This window comes from Montipora capricornis, chromosome 10 (genome assembly GCF_036669925.1).
Source record: "Montipora capricornis isolate CH-2021 chromosome 10, ASM3666992v2, whole genome shotgun sequence".
Classification (NCBI taxonomy): Eukaryota; Metazoa; Cnidaria; class Anthozoa; order Scleractinia; family Acroporidae; genus Montipora; species Montipora capricornis.
This window is the reverse complement of record NC_090892.1, coordinates 7,826,782-7,842,772: the sequence shown is the minus strand read 5'-3', so window position 1 is coordinate 7,842,772 and position 15,991 is coordinate 7,826,782. Positions and strand designations below refer to the sequence as shown.

The 15,991-nt window shown below is 41.5% G+C and overlaps 5 protein-coding genes across 6 annotated transcripts in view; 3 read left to right on the top strand and 2 right to left on the bottom strand.

Moving 5' to 3' along the window:
• Positions 1 to 143: 143 nt before the first annotated feature.
• On the top strand, positions 144 to 2,175 carry LOC138022342 (uncharacterized). The gene has a single exon (XM_068869455.1). It carries the CDS (start codon positions 265 to 267, stop codon positions 2,065 to 2,067), a length of 1,803 nt encoding a protein of 600 aa, XP_068725556.1. The 5' UTR covers positions 144 to 264; the 3' UTR covers positions 2,068 to 2,175.
• A 1,141-nt stretch (positions 2,176 to 3,316) lies between these two features.
• Positions 3,317 to 8,177, bottom strand: LOC138022345 (large ribosomal subunit protein eL15-like). Its single transcript, XM_068869457.1, has 3 exons — positions 8,072 to 8,177; positions 7,149 to 7,476; positions 3,317 to 3,653 (listed from the first exon to the last, which is right to left on the bottom strand). Exons 2-3 carry the CDS (start codon positions 7,455 to 7,457, stop codon positions 3,348 to 3,350), a joined length of 615 nt encoding a protein of 204 aa, XP_068725558.1. The 5' UTR covers positions 7,458 to 7,476; positions 8,072 to 8,177; the 3' UTR covers positions 3,317 to 3,347.
• Positions 8,147 to 9,153, top strand: LOC138022344 (glucose-induced degradation protein 8 homolog). The gene has a single exon (XM_068869456.1). The coding sequence runs from the start codon at positions 8,248 to 8,250 to the stop codon at positions 8,923 to 8,925; it is 678 nt and encodes a 225-aa protein (XP_068725557.1). The 5' UTR covers positions 8,147 to 8,247; the 3' UTR covers positions 8,926 to 9,153.
• Positions 9,154 to 10,862: 1,709 nt separating this feature from the next.
• LOC138022346 (large ribosomal subunit protein uL13m-like) lies at positions 10,863 to 12,145 on the bottom strand. The gene has a single exon (XM_068869458.1). The coding sequence runs from the start codon at positions 12,076 to 12,078 to the stop codon at positions 11,572 to 11,574; it is 507 nt and encodes a 168-aa protein (XP_068725559.1). The 5' UTR covers positions 12,079 to 12,145; the 3' UTR covers positions 10,863 to 11,571.
• Positions 12,146 to 12,260: 115 nt separating this feature from the next.
• The window catches only part of LOC138020119 (nucleoporin NUP35-like), a 9,356-nt gene continuing 5,625 nt past the window's right edge, over positions 12,261 to 15,991 (top strand). For both annotated transcript variants that reach the window (XM_068867120.1, XM_068867119.1), the window contains exons 1-5: positions 12,261 to 12,366; positions 12,436 to 12,527; positions 12,999 to 13,159; positions 13,691 to 13,805; positions 15,625 to 15,797. In XM_068867120.1, the coding sequence (XP_068723221.1) occupies positions 12,357 to 12,366; positions 12,436 to 12,527; positions 12,999 to 13,159; positions 13,691 to 13,805; positions 15,625 to 15,797 (551 nt within the window). In that variant the 5' untranslated portion in view covers positions 12,261 to 12,356. The remainder of the gene's footprint in view (positions 12,367 to 12,435; positions 12,528 to 12,998; positions 13,160 to 13,690; positions 13,806 to 15,624; positions 15,798 to 15,991) is intronic.

Here is a 15,991-nt window from a genome sequence, read left to right as displayed (position 1 = left end):
TTGAATACTTTAACGTTTGGTCAACACGAAGAACAAGAAGTTATCACCACCCATACGCGCAAGATCTCACGTCTTATCAACAATCAGATGGACCTGGACGAGCATATCTTGAACATCTCATCCTACGAACTCTCGTTTTTCCAGAAGCTTGTGCTTTGTCGGGGTTTGAATTTTGCCTTACCACAACGTGTATCTCCAATAGAGGTGAAAGCATCCTTCGAGAAGGCCTATTGGAGCCTCGAGCGCAGTCTCTCCGATGAGAAAATGAAAGAACTGGCTGCCACTACACTTCGATCTGTGGCTCTCAACTACATTGAACGGAAAGGCCCGCGTCCCCCTAAGGCACTTCTAGCAGCCATCGAAGAATTAAAGAGACGCGATGACATTGTTATCACTAAACCGGACAAAGGGTCAGGTGTAGTCGTGATGGATAAGCAGGAATATCTGCGGTTGTTGTCGCAGGCCTCTGTGAATGATACAAGCAAATTCCGTGCTGTCCCCTTAGAGAGACCAAAAAGTAAAGGGAGACCACCTAAGTATTACCATCCCCTACTAGAGAAAGAAAAACTGGTAGAGTCAACAGTGCGCAGAATTTTACCATCGGCGATTGCTGACTCCGTTCGACCTACCGGATCAAGACTGGCTCACTTATACGGGTTGCCCAAGACCCACAAGAGGCAATTAGCAATGCGTCCTATATTATCTGCTACGGGCACTTACAACTACGCCCTTGCTAAATGGCTTGATGCTAAGCTTAAGCCCTTGTCGGTAAACGAACATACCATCACTGATATCTTTGCCTTCACAAATGAAATTCGTGGAGTTAAGATAAACCCGGGAGAAATCTTGGTATCTTATGACGTCTCATCGCTCTTCACAAATGTACCCTTAGACGAAACAATTGACATCCTGGCACGGAAAGCTTTCGAGAACAACTGGTTCAACGACACGTATGATCTAAACTTGACCAGAACTGATCTCGTTGATCTTCTGCACGTTGCTACAAAGGGGCAGCTGTTTCAGTTCGACGGGGCCCTATACGAACAGACCGATGGAGTAGCTATGGGGTCTCCCCTTGGACCCCTTTTGGCTAATGTATTTATGTGCTCTATTGAAGGGTCCCTAAAAAGTCAAGGAAAACTCCCAGAATTTTACCGCCGCTACGTAGACGACACTCTAGTCAGGATGCCGGATCTGGCAGCGGCTACACAATTTTTGGATACTCTGAACCACGCCCACAGCGCCGTGAGCTTCACTATGGAGGTAGAGAAAAATGGGATGCTCCCTTTCCTTGGGGTACAGCTTTTAAATCGCGCACCATGTGTTGAAACAAAGGTTTACGTCAAGCCGACAAACACAGGGCTACTCCTGCACTATCATAGCCATGTGGACAGCCGCTACAAGCATGGCTTGCTCGTCACAATGCTTGATCGTGCGCACCGGCTATCATCATCTTGGGCGCATTTTTCAGAAGAGTGTGAACGTCTGAGAGAAGTTTTCCGTAAGCTGAGGTATCCGAATCACCTTATTGATTCCGTCATCAACTGGTTTATCACCTCGAGAGTCGCAGTGGACCAACCTAAACAGCATACCGATGACGCCATCCGGATAGTTATCCCCTATAAAGATCAGGATGCTGCAGCGTCTGTCAAACGACAACTTAGAGATCTTAGTGGCAAGGTGCAGAAGACCATTCAACCCGTGTTTACTAGCCGCAAGCTTAAACAAGATCTAAGCTTGCGTGAGCCCAAGCCTAACATCGTAACCCAGCAATGCGTTGTTTATTTATTCAAGTGTGACCTGTGCGATGCAGGTTATGTCGGGTACACAAAAGGCCACCTTCACACGCGCGTTGAGGGACACCGTCAAAAGGCGTCATCTATTTACAGGCATTATTGCAAAGATCATAACACTGCTGTTCCGAACAATTTCTTAGCACGCTTCAATGTAATCAAGAAATGCACGAACAAATTTGACTGCCTTGTTAATGAAATGCTGTGTATTCAATATCTTAAACCAGCATTGAATGTACAGTCGGATTCTCTTCGTGCTAAAGTATTCATGTAATTAGCTTGGCACTCTTTTATGCAAATTCGTTTTAACGTAGCCTTTTGACAAACCGCATTTTATCTTTATAACCTTGATAATGGCGCAAGATGCACCGAAACGTCGGTTTCTTTCTCTTATATTTCTTGAGAAATATTTTATAAAAGCAATTGAGGACTTTTTTCCGCGTTTCCATAGCCTCATCTAAACACTCGGGTCTGCATAACCGTCTCGAATTCTCCCAACTCCCCCTCGTGTTTAGACGGGAAGACCTTAAACAGCAACCAAGGCTGCTGACCAGCGGTTACAATACATGTCCCCATACATAACGTACCTACCAAAACAATGGTTTGCTGGGGGTGCTCAGTCTCGTGGGCTCAGAAAACCTGGTTTTGGTCATTGTTATTTTAGGTTTTTCGTTTAGACGAGGCTATGGAAACACGGAAAACGTCCTCCATTGCTTCATTATTTCGTGAGCGCGCGTTGGATATGGGCTGACTATAACCAGTCTCATATCCAACAAGCGCGAATGGAATAATTGTTTTATTAAATTCCTTAAACTCCATAAGTTTGGAAGTACGAAATGCGATGTTGTGTAATACCTTGGTGGTCAGACAGACGCAGGCTCATCACAAAAACATTTCTTGCCTTTTCGCGTACTTCTAAACGTCGGAATGGATCCAAACTTTTCCCAAATAAAATTTTTTTGCTTTATTCAGAGAGAAATTTCCGGGCCAAAAAAATTGCTTAGCAACGCTTAGCGTAATCATTTGCCATATAAGGTCAAAGTAAGGTATACGACCTGATAACCGAGATTGAGTGAACCAATTAGAGCACGAGAAATGCATCAACCGAGAATAAGAATGGCCACTTTGGAAAATACCATAATAATCTTTGTCTGTCCCCCAAATTTTGCATAAGCATTGTTTCCTGTTTCTCTAGGGACTTACAATGGGCCCAAGAGAAAACAAAAACAATGCTCATGCAAAATTTGGGGGGACAAACAAAGAGTATTATGGTATTTTCCGAAGTGGCCTATTTAATAACTTTCAGTACACCAGTCTGTCTGTTTACAAAAGGAAACAGGTTGGCGAGGTTTTACGTTCAGGGGTGGCCAGCCAGTCCAACGGTTGAAGGCAAATAGAATAAGAGAAATATGGACTGAAAGAGTCATATTCCAGCTTCAATTGATAACTTTCGTTGCTGATATAAAAAATAATGGTAAAAAAAGACATTCCAGCATGGACTTAGAAAGAAACAAACCACCAGAAACGTAAATGCAATGTTTTATTTCTGTCCGATCAACGATATCTACGAAGTGACAATGTATTGCGCCTCTTCCAGCACGCACGGAACGAGCCACCAATAACTTTGTTGTATCTGTGGCCTTTGCGCATACCACGGTTTTTACGGCCAGCGGCGGTCAGGCCACGGAGCTCACGGTGCTTATGGACTGGCTTGCAGATCCAGTTGATTCTTGGGTCACGGCGGATAGCCTTGTGGAAGGGATCAAGCATGATAATTTCATAGTATTTGTAAGTCGAATCTTCTGCAACCCAGTATGAGTTAAGTACTCGAAGGCTACCACAATAGCGACCAGCACGTTCCTGGAACAAAACAGGAAAGGAAGAACCATCTTTTGGTTTGCTTTGCTAAATTGGCACATGCATTCCTCAGTGAGAACACGTGTGGCCTCGTGCTTTCACTTGTTTCTCGGTGTGTGATTACCCCGATGAAGTACGCAGTACGAGTTTTTGATATACAACACTAAATTACGCAGTGTTATATTTTCCTTCAATGAAAGGCCACTTTGCACAAATTTTAATCAAGTGGTATAATTAAATACCACTCTCACTGGAGAGGGCCATACTGCATTTGAATGAGCACCCACCCGAATGCTACTCTTGTGTTCAATATATTCGGTGATTAATAGCTAAATTAATAAATGGACTAATTGTTAATGAGTTTGGGAAGGTGTGACAGTGTCAAACCGGTACCTGTGGATTTATCATTTCGCTGACATCTGCCAGACTAACGAAGCAAGCTCTTAAACTTGTCAAAAGTATTCTAACGGAGGTATTCAACACAATCACTGAAAAGCGAACCGTTTTGAGATACACCGATTTGTGGCAACAGAATAAAACTTTGTTAATTTCTGAATTGAATGACCATCCTCTCAATTCTGTCTGTGATATAGAGTATTTTCCTTTCATGCAGACCCAGCCTACATGGACTACGTACAAAAATAATACAGAATAATGAAATGATCTTAATATTTGAAATGTGGAATTAAAATACAGGACTACCACCTGCTCAAGCCTGGATTTTTTTTTTTGCTGTGACCATCTCCAACCCCCATGGACTATGGTTGCGGTCACACTCAGAAGAAACAGTGTAACACTGATGTTGACGCTACTCAAGTGTCAACTCTCAAATGCAACCACCACCCTTTCTGGTGTTTTGAATCCCTAGGGGAACACTGAACAATAGAACTTGATGTAACACTAGTAATATAATAACTCCTGAATGCTACCACAACCTATGTCAGTGTTTCAGAAAAGAAGGGGGAAAGGAAAGTCTCAGGTCAACAAATAGAAAATGTACAATGGTTTGGTGGAAGCTGTGAAAATTTGACCCACTGGAGTTCCTTGTTGACACCATGACTAAAAACTGTTACTTTTAACACTACTATAATTTCATCAAAGAATAATTAATTTTTGCTGCTCTGGAAGCATAACGTGAACAAAAAAAAACAATAAAAAAACGGCCCAGGGCAATCTGTATGTACATGCAACCCACTGACCGCCCCATCTAACGCCAGACGATTTTACTTGTCAATGGGTTAACAACCTCTGCCTCCAGTCAGTTCAGTTCAGAAGTCAATGAGTCAATTAAACAAATGAATTTTGACATCATAAACGTTACAGCACGCTAAAATGGTCATGTGATTTATGATCATGTGGACTGATACTTTGAGCAAACACTGAACTGATGAAGAAGTTGTCTTAGGATCATATTACTGCAGGTATCATAATATTATTACAGTCTGTTTTCCACCGCTTTTCATGAATCATATACATGTAACAGTGGAAACTGAATTGGTGTGCTGTTCTCTAAATTGTGGCTAAAAGCTACCCAAAATTAGGGAGGGGGGGGGGGGGGTCCTTTTTAACTAAAAGTCTGTTGCCAAGAATGAAATTTTGCCAGCAGTGTTCTTGAGCAAAAGTGCAGACTGCCAACCGGCCTCCAAAATGGTAGGAACCCCATGCATGAAAAGTTTAACTCTCTGAAAAGCTGATAAAAAGACTTGAATTTATCTAGGATCCTTTGGTTATGTTCTTGTTTGGGACATATAGATTTAAACGCGATGGCTGGACGAAGATGTAAACTGTCAGACGATGTGTACAATGACTGTTCAAGAAACTTGCAAAAACAAAAATCCTACACAAAGCACACAGACAGAATTTTTTTCTTGAGGAAAAATTGGGCGATAAAGCCACCATAGAAGAAATTACTGCTTTCTTCAAAAGCCTGAATTAGCAGTTAGGGGCCTTACCAGTTCCAGTTGGACAGGGAGAAATTCAACCCAACACTTTGTCACATACAGTTGAAGTCAACTTCAAAACATTAGGGAGCTTAAGATCTATGACGACGACGTCGACGAAAACGCCACAAAACAATGATATCATTGGTTAAAAGAGCATAAATAATCGTGCTGCACGTGCAGCACGGATTTTAGCTCATATTTTTGCGGTTCTCTGCATGACGACGACGTGAAATCACTAAATTTTAGGTTTTGACGACAACGTTAGCATGCAACAGAGAATCTTTCATTCTCTATTTTCAGTCTCAAACCGCTCGTACCAATTTATTTTTCGGATACTTCGCCCACAATGTACGAAGTGAACGAGATGGAATAATCGCGAAAGACTTTTACCAGAGCGAAGTTCTATTTTGAGGTGACGTTTTCGTCGACGTCGCCGTCGTAGATCTTAAGGTTCCTATTTTAAGAAGATGACGACATGACTTTAAGCAACTACCATCATGGTGCAAGGGGTCGAGTCAGAGTTTGTGTTTACTAGTATCAAGGTTTTCTAGATACAATAATGCAAAAAATGCCACCGACCTTGCAAGTTACAGGTCAAGAAAAGACGAAATCATTGCATTTGAACTGACATGCAAGAATGCGCATGCATGACTAGCGCCAGTCCTAATCCTAATCCAAGTAAAAGTGTGTGTTCGAAAATAGCCTACTAGTTAGAGGACAATGGTAACAACTATATTATTTTCAGACGATGGGAAAGAAAAAAATCCCCCGCATCATCCTACAAATCGAATAATCGTTTTTCAAAGTAGATCAAAGACAATAATTATTGCTTAAAATCTGAGATCACAGCCCTTAAAAAATAACATTCAAATTTTCAACAAATCTGTAAATTCTAACAAAGTTCTATGTTTGATCATGTGAATTTTATTCGTTCAAAATGTATCCTGCATAAGTTTTAAGGTTTTTTCTGTTGTGGTCACACAACTACACCAAATATGGTCGACATCCATTACCCCTTTGACGTCCAAACCGGCCCAAACGGGCCAGACTTAGTATTTTACTCTGTCTAACGCCCTGGACGATTTTACTCGTCAGTGGGGAACCCCTGGGAGTCATGGGTTAACCGAGAGTGTTCACTCATAAGCCGCATATGGCCAAGCGGGTTGTCTTAATTTTGCTGCTCTAGAATCTGATAAATAGCAGTTTTGGCCAGTGGAAGTTTACATGGCAACAGGGCCTGTAGTTGAGATTGTCCCCCACCCCTGCTTTACATGGTATCAGAAGTTCATAACCTTGAAGGGTTTAACTTTGGTTCAGTTTTTAGACTTTAAAAATTTCTTTGTTTCGATGTAACATAGCTCGTGCATTTTCTGGCACGTACAGCTTCGACCTTATTTTTCTCCATATTGGGCAAAAATTGGTGTCCTGAAACCCTCAGCTACATTCCAAGGAAAAGAGATGCAAGTTACACCCTTCAAGGTTGTGTGCTTCCGATGGTATTCATCACAAACACAATGCCAACAGCAGGGGAATAAAATCTTACACAAATGCATACCTCAGCAACAGATCTCAAGCTCCTCTGAAACTTCAGTTGGTTGACTCCTTGGTTTGTAGGTTTACCATATGTGGCACCCTTAGGCACTGGACGCTTGCGACCACCACGACGCAAACGAACACGGTAAATAACATATCCTTGCTTGGCCTTGTAACCAAGTCGGCGTGCTTTGTCAACGCGTGTGGGACGGGATGCTCTATGGATGGCATTTAGTTGACGGAATTGCCAACACCGTATACGCAATAGGAACCGCAGAAGGTCCGATTGTTTCTTTTTGTAAAGCTCCTCAAGGTACTTATATGCTCCCATTTCTTCAGTTGTAAGTCAGCTTAAATACAGAGAATATCAAATTTTAGTTTAAAACTTTCACCATACACTCTGTTGTCCAACAACTTGCTACAAACACCTCACCGTATACATCCTGCTTTGAGAAGGCTTTGATTTATGAAAATTATTGGCCTTACTGTTAAGTTTCATTTACTGATCGGGGGAATATGAAAAGTTGCAGACATACACATTCTGATATTAAGCTTACAAGTGAAATTTCTGAAGGGAGAAACGAAGAAGGAGAATTGTTGAGTCAAATTATGCGCATTTTGTTTTTTCTTCGTTTAACGTTGAGGAAAAACTGCCAAAGGAGGTAGCCGCCTTAGGAATAACTTTCACGACGACAAGAAATCGAATCTCCTTTGAGTGTTGTAAATACGACGTTGCCCTTTGGACGTACGACAGGACCTCTGATGAGACTTACACAGGGACGATTTGAAAGAACGAGAATTGCCACAAAAACGAATAGAATTTCCTTCAAAGGAGATAGATACAAGCAACAATCCTCAAAATAATGTTTTCACTCCACATAAATGCAAGACCAGGATTTCGAAGCCAGGATTGATAAAGATTTTAAAGATATGTATTTCCCTTACCTCTGAGTCGATGAGAGAGGAGCAAGAGAGACAGAACCTCAATCTAGCCTCGTTTTGAATTGAATGACGCATGCGTAATACAGGCATAGATTTCAGTTTTGTTGGGCTTTTCAGAGAGAGAATCTTCGTCGTATCTCTGGTTTTCTACCAGTGAGAAGAGCCTATTTTCCTCGCAAATGAGCCAGGCAGATAAAGGAGAAGAAGGGAATAGAGAGGAGTGGATGACTAAGTTAACAGATATGCGTTTTCAGAGGGCAGACATGAACCGTTTGATAATGGATTACCTCGTCACTGAAGGCTTCAAGGAGGCTGCTGAAAAATTCAAAATTGAATCCGGAACGCAACCATCGGCTCCCCTCGATAGCCTGGATGAAAGGATCAAAATAAGGGCAGCAGTTCAACGTGGGGACATGGAGGAGGCTATCGCACTGACAAACAAGCTAAACCCAGAAATACTGGATTGTAAACCCCATCTTTACTTCCATTTGCAACAACAACGCCTCATCGAATTAATTCGCGACAAAGAAATTGAATCCGCTGTTGACTTTGCCCAGAACCAGCTTGCTGAGCAGGGAAATGAATTCCCCGAGTTTTTAGAGGAGCTAGAGCGTACGATGGCTCTCCTGGCCTTCGATAACCCGCAGGACTCTCCTTTTGGCGAACTGCTTTGCCCTTCTCAAAGACAAAAAGTTGCCAGTGAATTGAATGCTGCCATTCTGGAGGCGGAAAACAGGGAAACTTCGCCCAAGCTGTCGAACCTTCTCAAGCTGTTGCTGTGGGCACAGACCGAGCTGGACACAAAGAAAGTCAAGTTTCCGAAAATGGTCGAAGTGGCCACTGGGACTTTTGTTTAAATTTAATTAATAAATATTGTTACTCTTTTCCCCTGAGCTTGTGTATCTGGTGTAGATCGTCATGTTTTGTTCCCATGTACCTTTGGCTTTTTACTGATATTTTTAACCAAACTTTTACAAAGAGACTTGCAACTAGGTAGTTCTGGGGTTTCTGTTCTAACATCCTTGTCCCCAAAGGCTGATTCCTTTAAGTATGCATCAACAATAAACACCTCTGGCCACATGCAAGCCATTTGTCCCTGTCTGCAACCACTACATTTTTCAAGAATCTAAGACTGTGAAGAGCTCAGAGCAAAAGTCCATTACTCACAGCCTTCCTGATTTGTCCCTGGTTTCCCCTCAGTGCTGACCAGAAGAATCATGGCTGCACACAACTAAAATGCCATTTTGTGAAAGTAGTCCATTAAGCACAGCTAGAAGCTTGCGTGAGTTTCAACATCTAGTATTCTGCAGGGTTGCAGACAATTAGTGGTCCTCAGGTCAAAAGACCCAGTAAAGCTGGATACCTGGCTCACATTGTAGATTAATCCTGTGGGCAACTTTGTAAAATGTATCAAGACCAACTGGGACATTTTCCTTGTCAGTCTGCCTTTGCAACATACCTGATAGGCTGTGATCATGGCAACTGGTACAAAGGAAAGCAAAATGCTCAATGCTCCATTGGTGCTAAAGATTATTACGTTAACATTTCTTGAAGCTTTTTTTGAGGCATTACATGCTAGCTGTTTTTCTTGTCATCATGGATTATTTGATAAAGCTTAAAGGCCCACCTTCACCCAAAAGTCATTGCAGTCATTTGTTTTTGTTTTCAAATGACGACTTGTCCAAATACGTGATGTGATTGGCTACAGGCACTCAGGCAAATCATGCGGGAAACAACATGTCAGATATTTAGGTAATTTCGTGTTGCACGAAATTCAGTCACGGTGTGCAATGATGTTTGGGCGAATGTGGGCCTTTAAAGCCGAAAATTTGCCTTATGTTTTTTTGAAAATGTTGTTGCCACTACTTGACTTGCAAAATGGCATAATTGCATCATTTAGTTTTGGGACAATGTAAAATGAAAGAACCAGAAAAAAGCCAGCATGGCTTCTCTTATGTTGTCCTATTCACTTCTTCAAACACACCGTCGCTTTTTGCCCTCCAGATAGAGCCAATAATAATATTATTATCATTGGAAACCCCCTGAGTAACACAAAGGTACCTGGCCTGATACATTTTTGAAGCATTATTTAATACTGAATCTTCCTAGCCATTTGTTTGGCTATAATTGCCTACAGTATTGTAATGTACTGTGGTACTGTATTATCCACGTTTGAAGCAGAAGTGGCCAGTGGTTAAAAGGGAAGCATATATTTGAGTAAGGATTAAACTGCCCAAACCAAAACATTATGTTCTTGATGGCCCATACTCTGTGGGGATGAGCTTGGAAGGTAAGGGAATGCCAACCTTGTTTCCAGGGTCCCTCTTTGGGGGCAGAGAAGAGAGACCCTGGGAAGAAGGTTGAGGGAATGCTCTAAGAAACTCCATTTCCAGAGATATCAACTCCTGGAGATCTAATATGGAGATTTTTTTTGCATCAACCCACAAAATGCACAAAGCAAGTTCATATAAATTATATGGGTTATTAAACAAGCACGAGGTCAAGATGGCTGGATATTGGCCAAGCTCTTTTTCTTGCGTGTTTATGGACTAAGACGAAGTCAAGGCCATAACACGCAGAAAAAGAACAAGGCCAATATCCAGCCACCTTGACTGAGCAAGCTTGGTCAATACAGGATTTATCATATGGGATAAAACACCAAAAAAAATTAATGATCTTTGATCTTGTGGGATCAAGCGAGAAATCGCCAGCGGGCAGTATAGCTCCATCTTGCCTGCTCAGGTAGCCAATCACAGTGCAGGATTTGATTCATCTTGCCTGGTCAAGGAGCTAGTCATATAATACGATTTTTTATTACCGGTAATTGTACTCTATACTAAACTCAATTGCTGTGTTTCCATAGCAACTTCCACATTGACCTCTCTAACCTCTTTTGCACTCTATAACTTATTTATGCATTCATCATTGACCACTCAGAAATGTGATATTCTGTTGAGTATATAATATGAGTATATTATGTTTTGAGATGACATTCTTGGTGTAGTTCCCATAGTCATTGCTAAAGATCCCTAGATGATGATAAAAAAATAAAATTAATAATAATAATAATAATAATAATAATAATAATAATAATAATAAGGAAGGCTCCTGATGAGGGATCCTACTGAGAGATATATCACACATGAACCCAAGTGATCGCTACCTCAGGTGAAAGAGGAGGGAGCCCAAAACACAACGACATTCCACACTTGGATGTCTTCCTGATTGACATTCAGAGATGCTGGTTTTAAGAAAGATTACTGACAGCTATGGAAATGGTCAATATTATTTGAAATGGTTTATCCCTCAGGTAAACAACAGAAAGTGGTTTGCTTCCTGATTTGAAATATTTTCTTCCCTCTGCAAAGCAGTTTTTGACGTCACAGGAGGAGCAGACTCAGACTCTCATTTTGGGTGTCATTGGTCACAGGACTAAAATGACAATGGTCAGTACTGTAAAGAAGAATGCTCCCCCGTAGATGACTTCCCAAAATAGATTATAATCAATAAATGCTTGGATAATTTGCAATTTCCTCTGGAGTGAACTCTGTGAGCCTTTTAGGAAGAGGTGCTGGAGCTTCCAACTTTGTAAAAATGTTCTCTGCATAAGGATGTTCATTGCTCTCAAACAAATACAGTCTTTTCATCCAGATGGGCCTGAGGTTGTTTTTTGGTAACATTCCATAAACTGCACGCCATAAGATTCTGGTACTATCTGTCTTATGTAGGTTCCTTGCAATTACTTCTTTCAGACCCCCAGGGTAACCCGTGTGATGACGATATATCTTCTTGTTCCATTTGGCACCCGTGAGAGAGATATGCTTGGTATTTGTTACAACCACAAAGTCACCCAAGTCAAGAGAATGATGATAGATAGGTTTAGTCTTCCCCTGCAGAATTTGCCCTATGAAACAAGCCAGCCGTCCACAAACTTGGTCTCTTGCATCTATGAGGTACCAGAGACGAGCATGGGTTGTAAAACTTTGGTTTGCGCGATTTACGAACGACATTTTGCACGTTATGCCACCACGGGGACTATCTTCTCTTGCACAATCTCATTCCCAGAGCCGCGATCCTTTAGGCCAGCGATACGCGGCGCTGGACAAAAGGATCGCGGCTCTGAGGATTAAAACGATTGACACACCACGCATACGCAATATTTACTACGTTATTTAAGCTTCACGTAAAATGTCTTTCAAATAACCGCTGACCATTGACCTTTAATCACGTAATAAAGCACAAAGATCGAAAGAAAATTAAATTTCTCAAGGAAAGGAACAAAATCGACATGGATCACAGTAAGAGAAGTCCAGTTTGGCTTTAGTTACGATTTCATTGCAATCATCGTAATTTTATTTGTTGTGTAGTGCACGAAAGCCACACCATGGGTTCGCCTTCTTCGAATTCCCCTGGCTATTTACCGCAGTATCTTCTTGGCGGAAATTCGCCGGCTGTAGCGGTAAGATCGATTTCTTTTGGTGACTATTTTTGCAGCCAATTTCGCGCTTCTTTGACAGTCCTTAAAAAAGTTGGGGATCGAGAAAAGGGATCAATCTCGATTCTTTACGTACGCGTACATACATGTACAAAACTAATTTTTGACGCTTTTTGGAATTTCGCGCCATAATATTAGCGTGTTCAAGTTTCTGAATGATATATATGAAATCAGTTGGTTTTTAAACCACATACTAACAACTGCTTGCAATCTGGCTTTGGATAACCGTGTAGGGATCTTTATTAGTCTGTTAAAAAAATTACCTTTAAATTTGTTACTAACCTTTTATGATGTCAATCAATTCCTTGGTGCATTGGGTATACAGTAGGTGAATTATTGTGCAGTATTACCTCTTGAATCTTTCATTTCCTTTGCGTAAAAGCGAAGTCCAGTTGTATGAAATCAGGCATTGAGGACAAATAATTTTGTCTTCAGCCCCTACCAAGAGGAAGACCTGTTGGTTCATCATTGGGATCATACAAGGGAAGCCCTGGCCGAACAGGACCACTGTCCTCACCGAGGAGCTACCCTTACCATGTTAACTCACCACTCAGACCACAGGGATTGATAGCTAAAGCCGACAAAACAGTGCCAAGGTCAGTAGGAGATTGTTGAGGGTCTCCCATGAGGATTTGGGGAACAAGGGAACGTGGCTGATTTGAGTTGGGCAACAGGGGAACAAAGGAAAAATATCTTAGGCAACAAGGGAGCATAAACCATTTTAAGGATAAAAAAGCTGTGAAAAAACCAATTCACTTCGTAAAAGTGCAACAAAATTACAAGTAAACTGTCCTTTGCTGTAATACAGAAAAGAAATGATGCAAGTGTGAAGAGAAGGTTCATCAATGATCATTTTGCTGATTGTACAGTAACTACTCAACGGACTTGCTATTGTTCATGTTTACATTTTTGCATACAGTACTACTTTTTTTTTTCTTGAAGTGGCTCCAATGCAGGAAAAAGTCAGAATCAAACTGGAATATCTTTTCTCAGGACTAGGATTGGAGAATAATATATCAGTTACTTTTGGAACTCACTGTCCCCCTCTTAAGCATTCTTTGTATTTTTTACTGGACCTTGTGTCATTTAAACCTAACAAAACATTCTGGACACATGCAACATTTTAGATTGTCGTCTGTTGGTTGTACTCCTAAGGACTCCATTGGTGCGCCCCCCGTTGAGGGACTTTATGATGCCAGAAGCTTGGAGCCTATCAGTAATTCTCCATTTGCCAGAGAGCAGGTCAAAGTCAGAGATTCCTCTTCATTCATGATTAAACTAAAGCCTCTTGCCAAACATACTTTTATCAAATTTAACAAAAAATAGTTTTATATTTAAGGGAGGAGTTGTACAGTGAGACAACTCATGTTCCACCAGTGTGACTGGGGCCACCATCTTGAATAAGTTTTAATTGTTATTGTGATGTGCTATGGTTTCACTATAAATCTGAAACAAAGAGCTTTTGTGTTATGACAATAGTGCAACTGCAACATTATTATTCAAGGTGGCAGGGGCCAGACAATGTGAAAACAAAAAGGAGCAATTCTGAAATTTAATTATTTCAGAGACACAAGCACTTGCTTTGATGAATTTTCAGACAAGTTTGATTATAAGTGTTACTTTCTGTGGTATAAAAGTTTTTTGTGTTTGGGTTGACAAGGCTGCTGCCTAACGGTCGCCCGGTCGCCTGGGGTGCCTTACTTGCGAGCGCAGGCAACCAAATTTTTGAACAAGTAGCCTGAGCAGGCACCTGGCTTATCACAAGGTGATTCATCCTCACTTTTAATTAATTAATTCTGGGCTCTTGAAAAAATGACTTAGGCTACTAACTTTCAACGTTGGAAGCCTGAGGGGCTCGAGGAAAAATTTGCTTAGACAGCAGCCTTGGTTGAGGTTACATGTACCTTTAAACACTTAGTTGGTTTGTTGAGTCCAAAGACTCTAGACTTGCTGTCATAGGTTAGTTATTGTCATGTATATAATGATTATGTTCTCAGCTTGTCTAGTGAAAGATTAACGCTGCATTTCATGCCGGCATGACAATACTGGGGGTGGGGGGTAGGGGGTGAGGGTAGGGGGTAGGGGGTAGGGGTAGGGGTAGGAGTGCCATAGATAAAAATACCCAAACCTTTACAAAAATGCTAACCTTAGGCATAGTCATTATCTAAAGCATAGTGTGTAGGCCTAAGGTTAGCATTTTTGTAAAGGTTTGGGTTGTTTCAGCTATAGTACCCCTCACTCCCTACCCCTCACCCTTCACCCATACTCCTCACCACTACCCCCCTGCCCCCCTACCCCTTACCGCCATCCCTGGAATAGTCATGTCATTTCATGCTGATGAGACTTGCAGTACTGTCCTATTATTTTTCTGTTGGACTTAAAATAAGAACAGATCAGAGTTTATCTTGAAGATGGACACAAACATCTGACTAACTATTTTTAATTCAAAGTGTGCATGTGTCACCAGTGATGGGGGAATATGCAGGAATTATAACCTCTGAGCCCTCTTGTCAAAATACATTAATTAATACTGTAGACTCTTTCTTCTGATCAAATTGAAGGGAGTAAGGATGGCCTCGTGGTAATGCTCGTGCCTCCCACCTCTGCAGACCCAGGATCACATCCCAAGTTTGTATGTGGGCTGAGTTTCAGTCAATCTCAATCTTACTCTGAGGGTTTTTCTCTGGGCACTCAGGTTTTCCTCCCTCAGCAAAATCAACTCCCTGCCTATTCGATCTGGCTGTGGTGCTGTGCTCTGAGGTCATACCTTGGTCGTGTTCAGGGGCCAAGCACCTAGCCGGCTGCACAGCTCCTTCAGTCCGACCCCGTTGAGTTGCGCCCTTAGCAGTTCAGTCTCCGACTGCGAGTAAGGGCAATTAGCAGGTCAATGACATATTTTGAATTGTTCAGGTGCTGTACTAAGAGACCAACTGTAACCCATGCCAACTATTTTCAATGGTCAGACTCTCTTGCATACTGACTGCAATGGTTGCATATAAAAGAGATTGTGTGAACCTTGTTAATGTTTTATTGACTGTTAAAATAACTATTTTTCTTACAGCCAATGGATGTGACAATGGCCACAGTGGTTGACACCTCTGTCAGGAAAAGTGCTGGTTGCTCTACCCCTGGCAGTAATGTTACATTTCATGGAACAGAATCACATTCCTACAGTCCTCAACGTGGAAGTTCATTTTCCTCACCTACACAAATAGACCCATTTTACACCCAGGGGCAAGTCAGTGTATTGTTATCAATATGACTTAGTATTGTCTCAGATCAGGACTTCTAATATTGTAATCAATTACTTCTACTCGTGTTTTAAATCATCTTTAAGGGACATATAAATGGCATTTGATACAACAGTCATTTTTCCACCAGAATTCCTTAGAAGCAAGCTGCTTCAAGTAGAAAAATTCTGCTGTCCT

Coding starts and splice junctions, on each gene's coding strand:
- LOC138022344 (XM_068869456.1), top strand. CDS start 8,248: ATGAGCCAGGCAGATAAAGGAGAAGAAGGGAATAGAGAGGAGTGGATG.
- LOC138022346 (XM_068869458.1), bottom strand. CDS start 12,078: ATGTCGTTCGTAAATCGCGCAAACCAAAGTTTTACAACCCATGCTCGT.
- LOC138022345 (XM_068869457.1), bottom strand. CDS start 7,457: ATGGGAGCATATAAGTACCTTGAGGAGCTTTACAAAAAGAAACAATCG. Junction 3,654..7,148: donor GCTTGAGATCTGTTGCTGAG/GTATGCATTTGT, acceptor GTTTTGTTCCAG/GAACGTGCTGGTCGCTATTG.
- LOC138022342 (XM_068869455.1), top strand. CDS start 265: ATGAAAGAACTGGCTGCCACTACACTTCGATCTGTGGCTCTCAACTAC.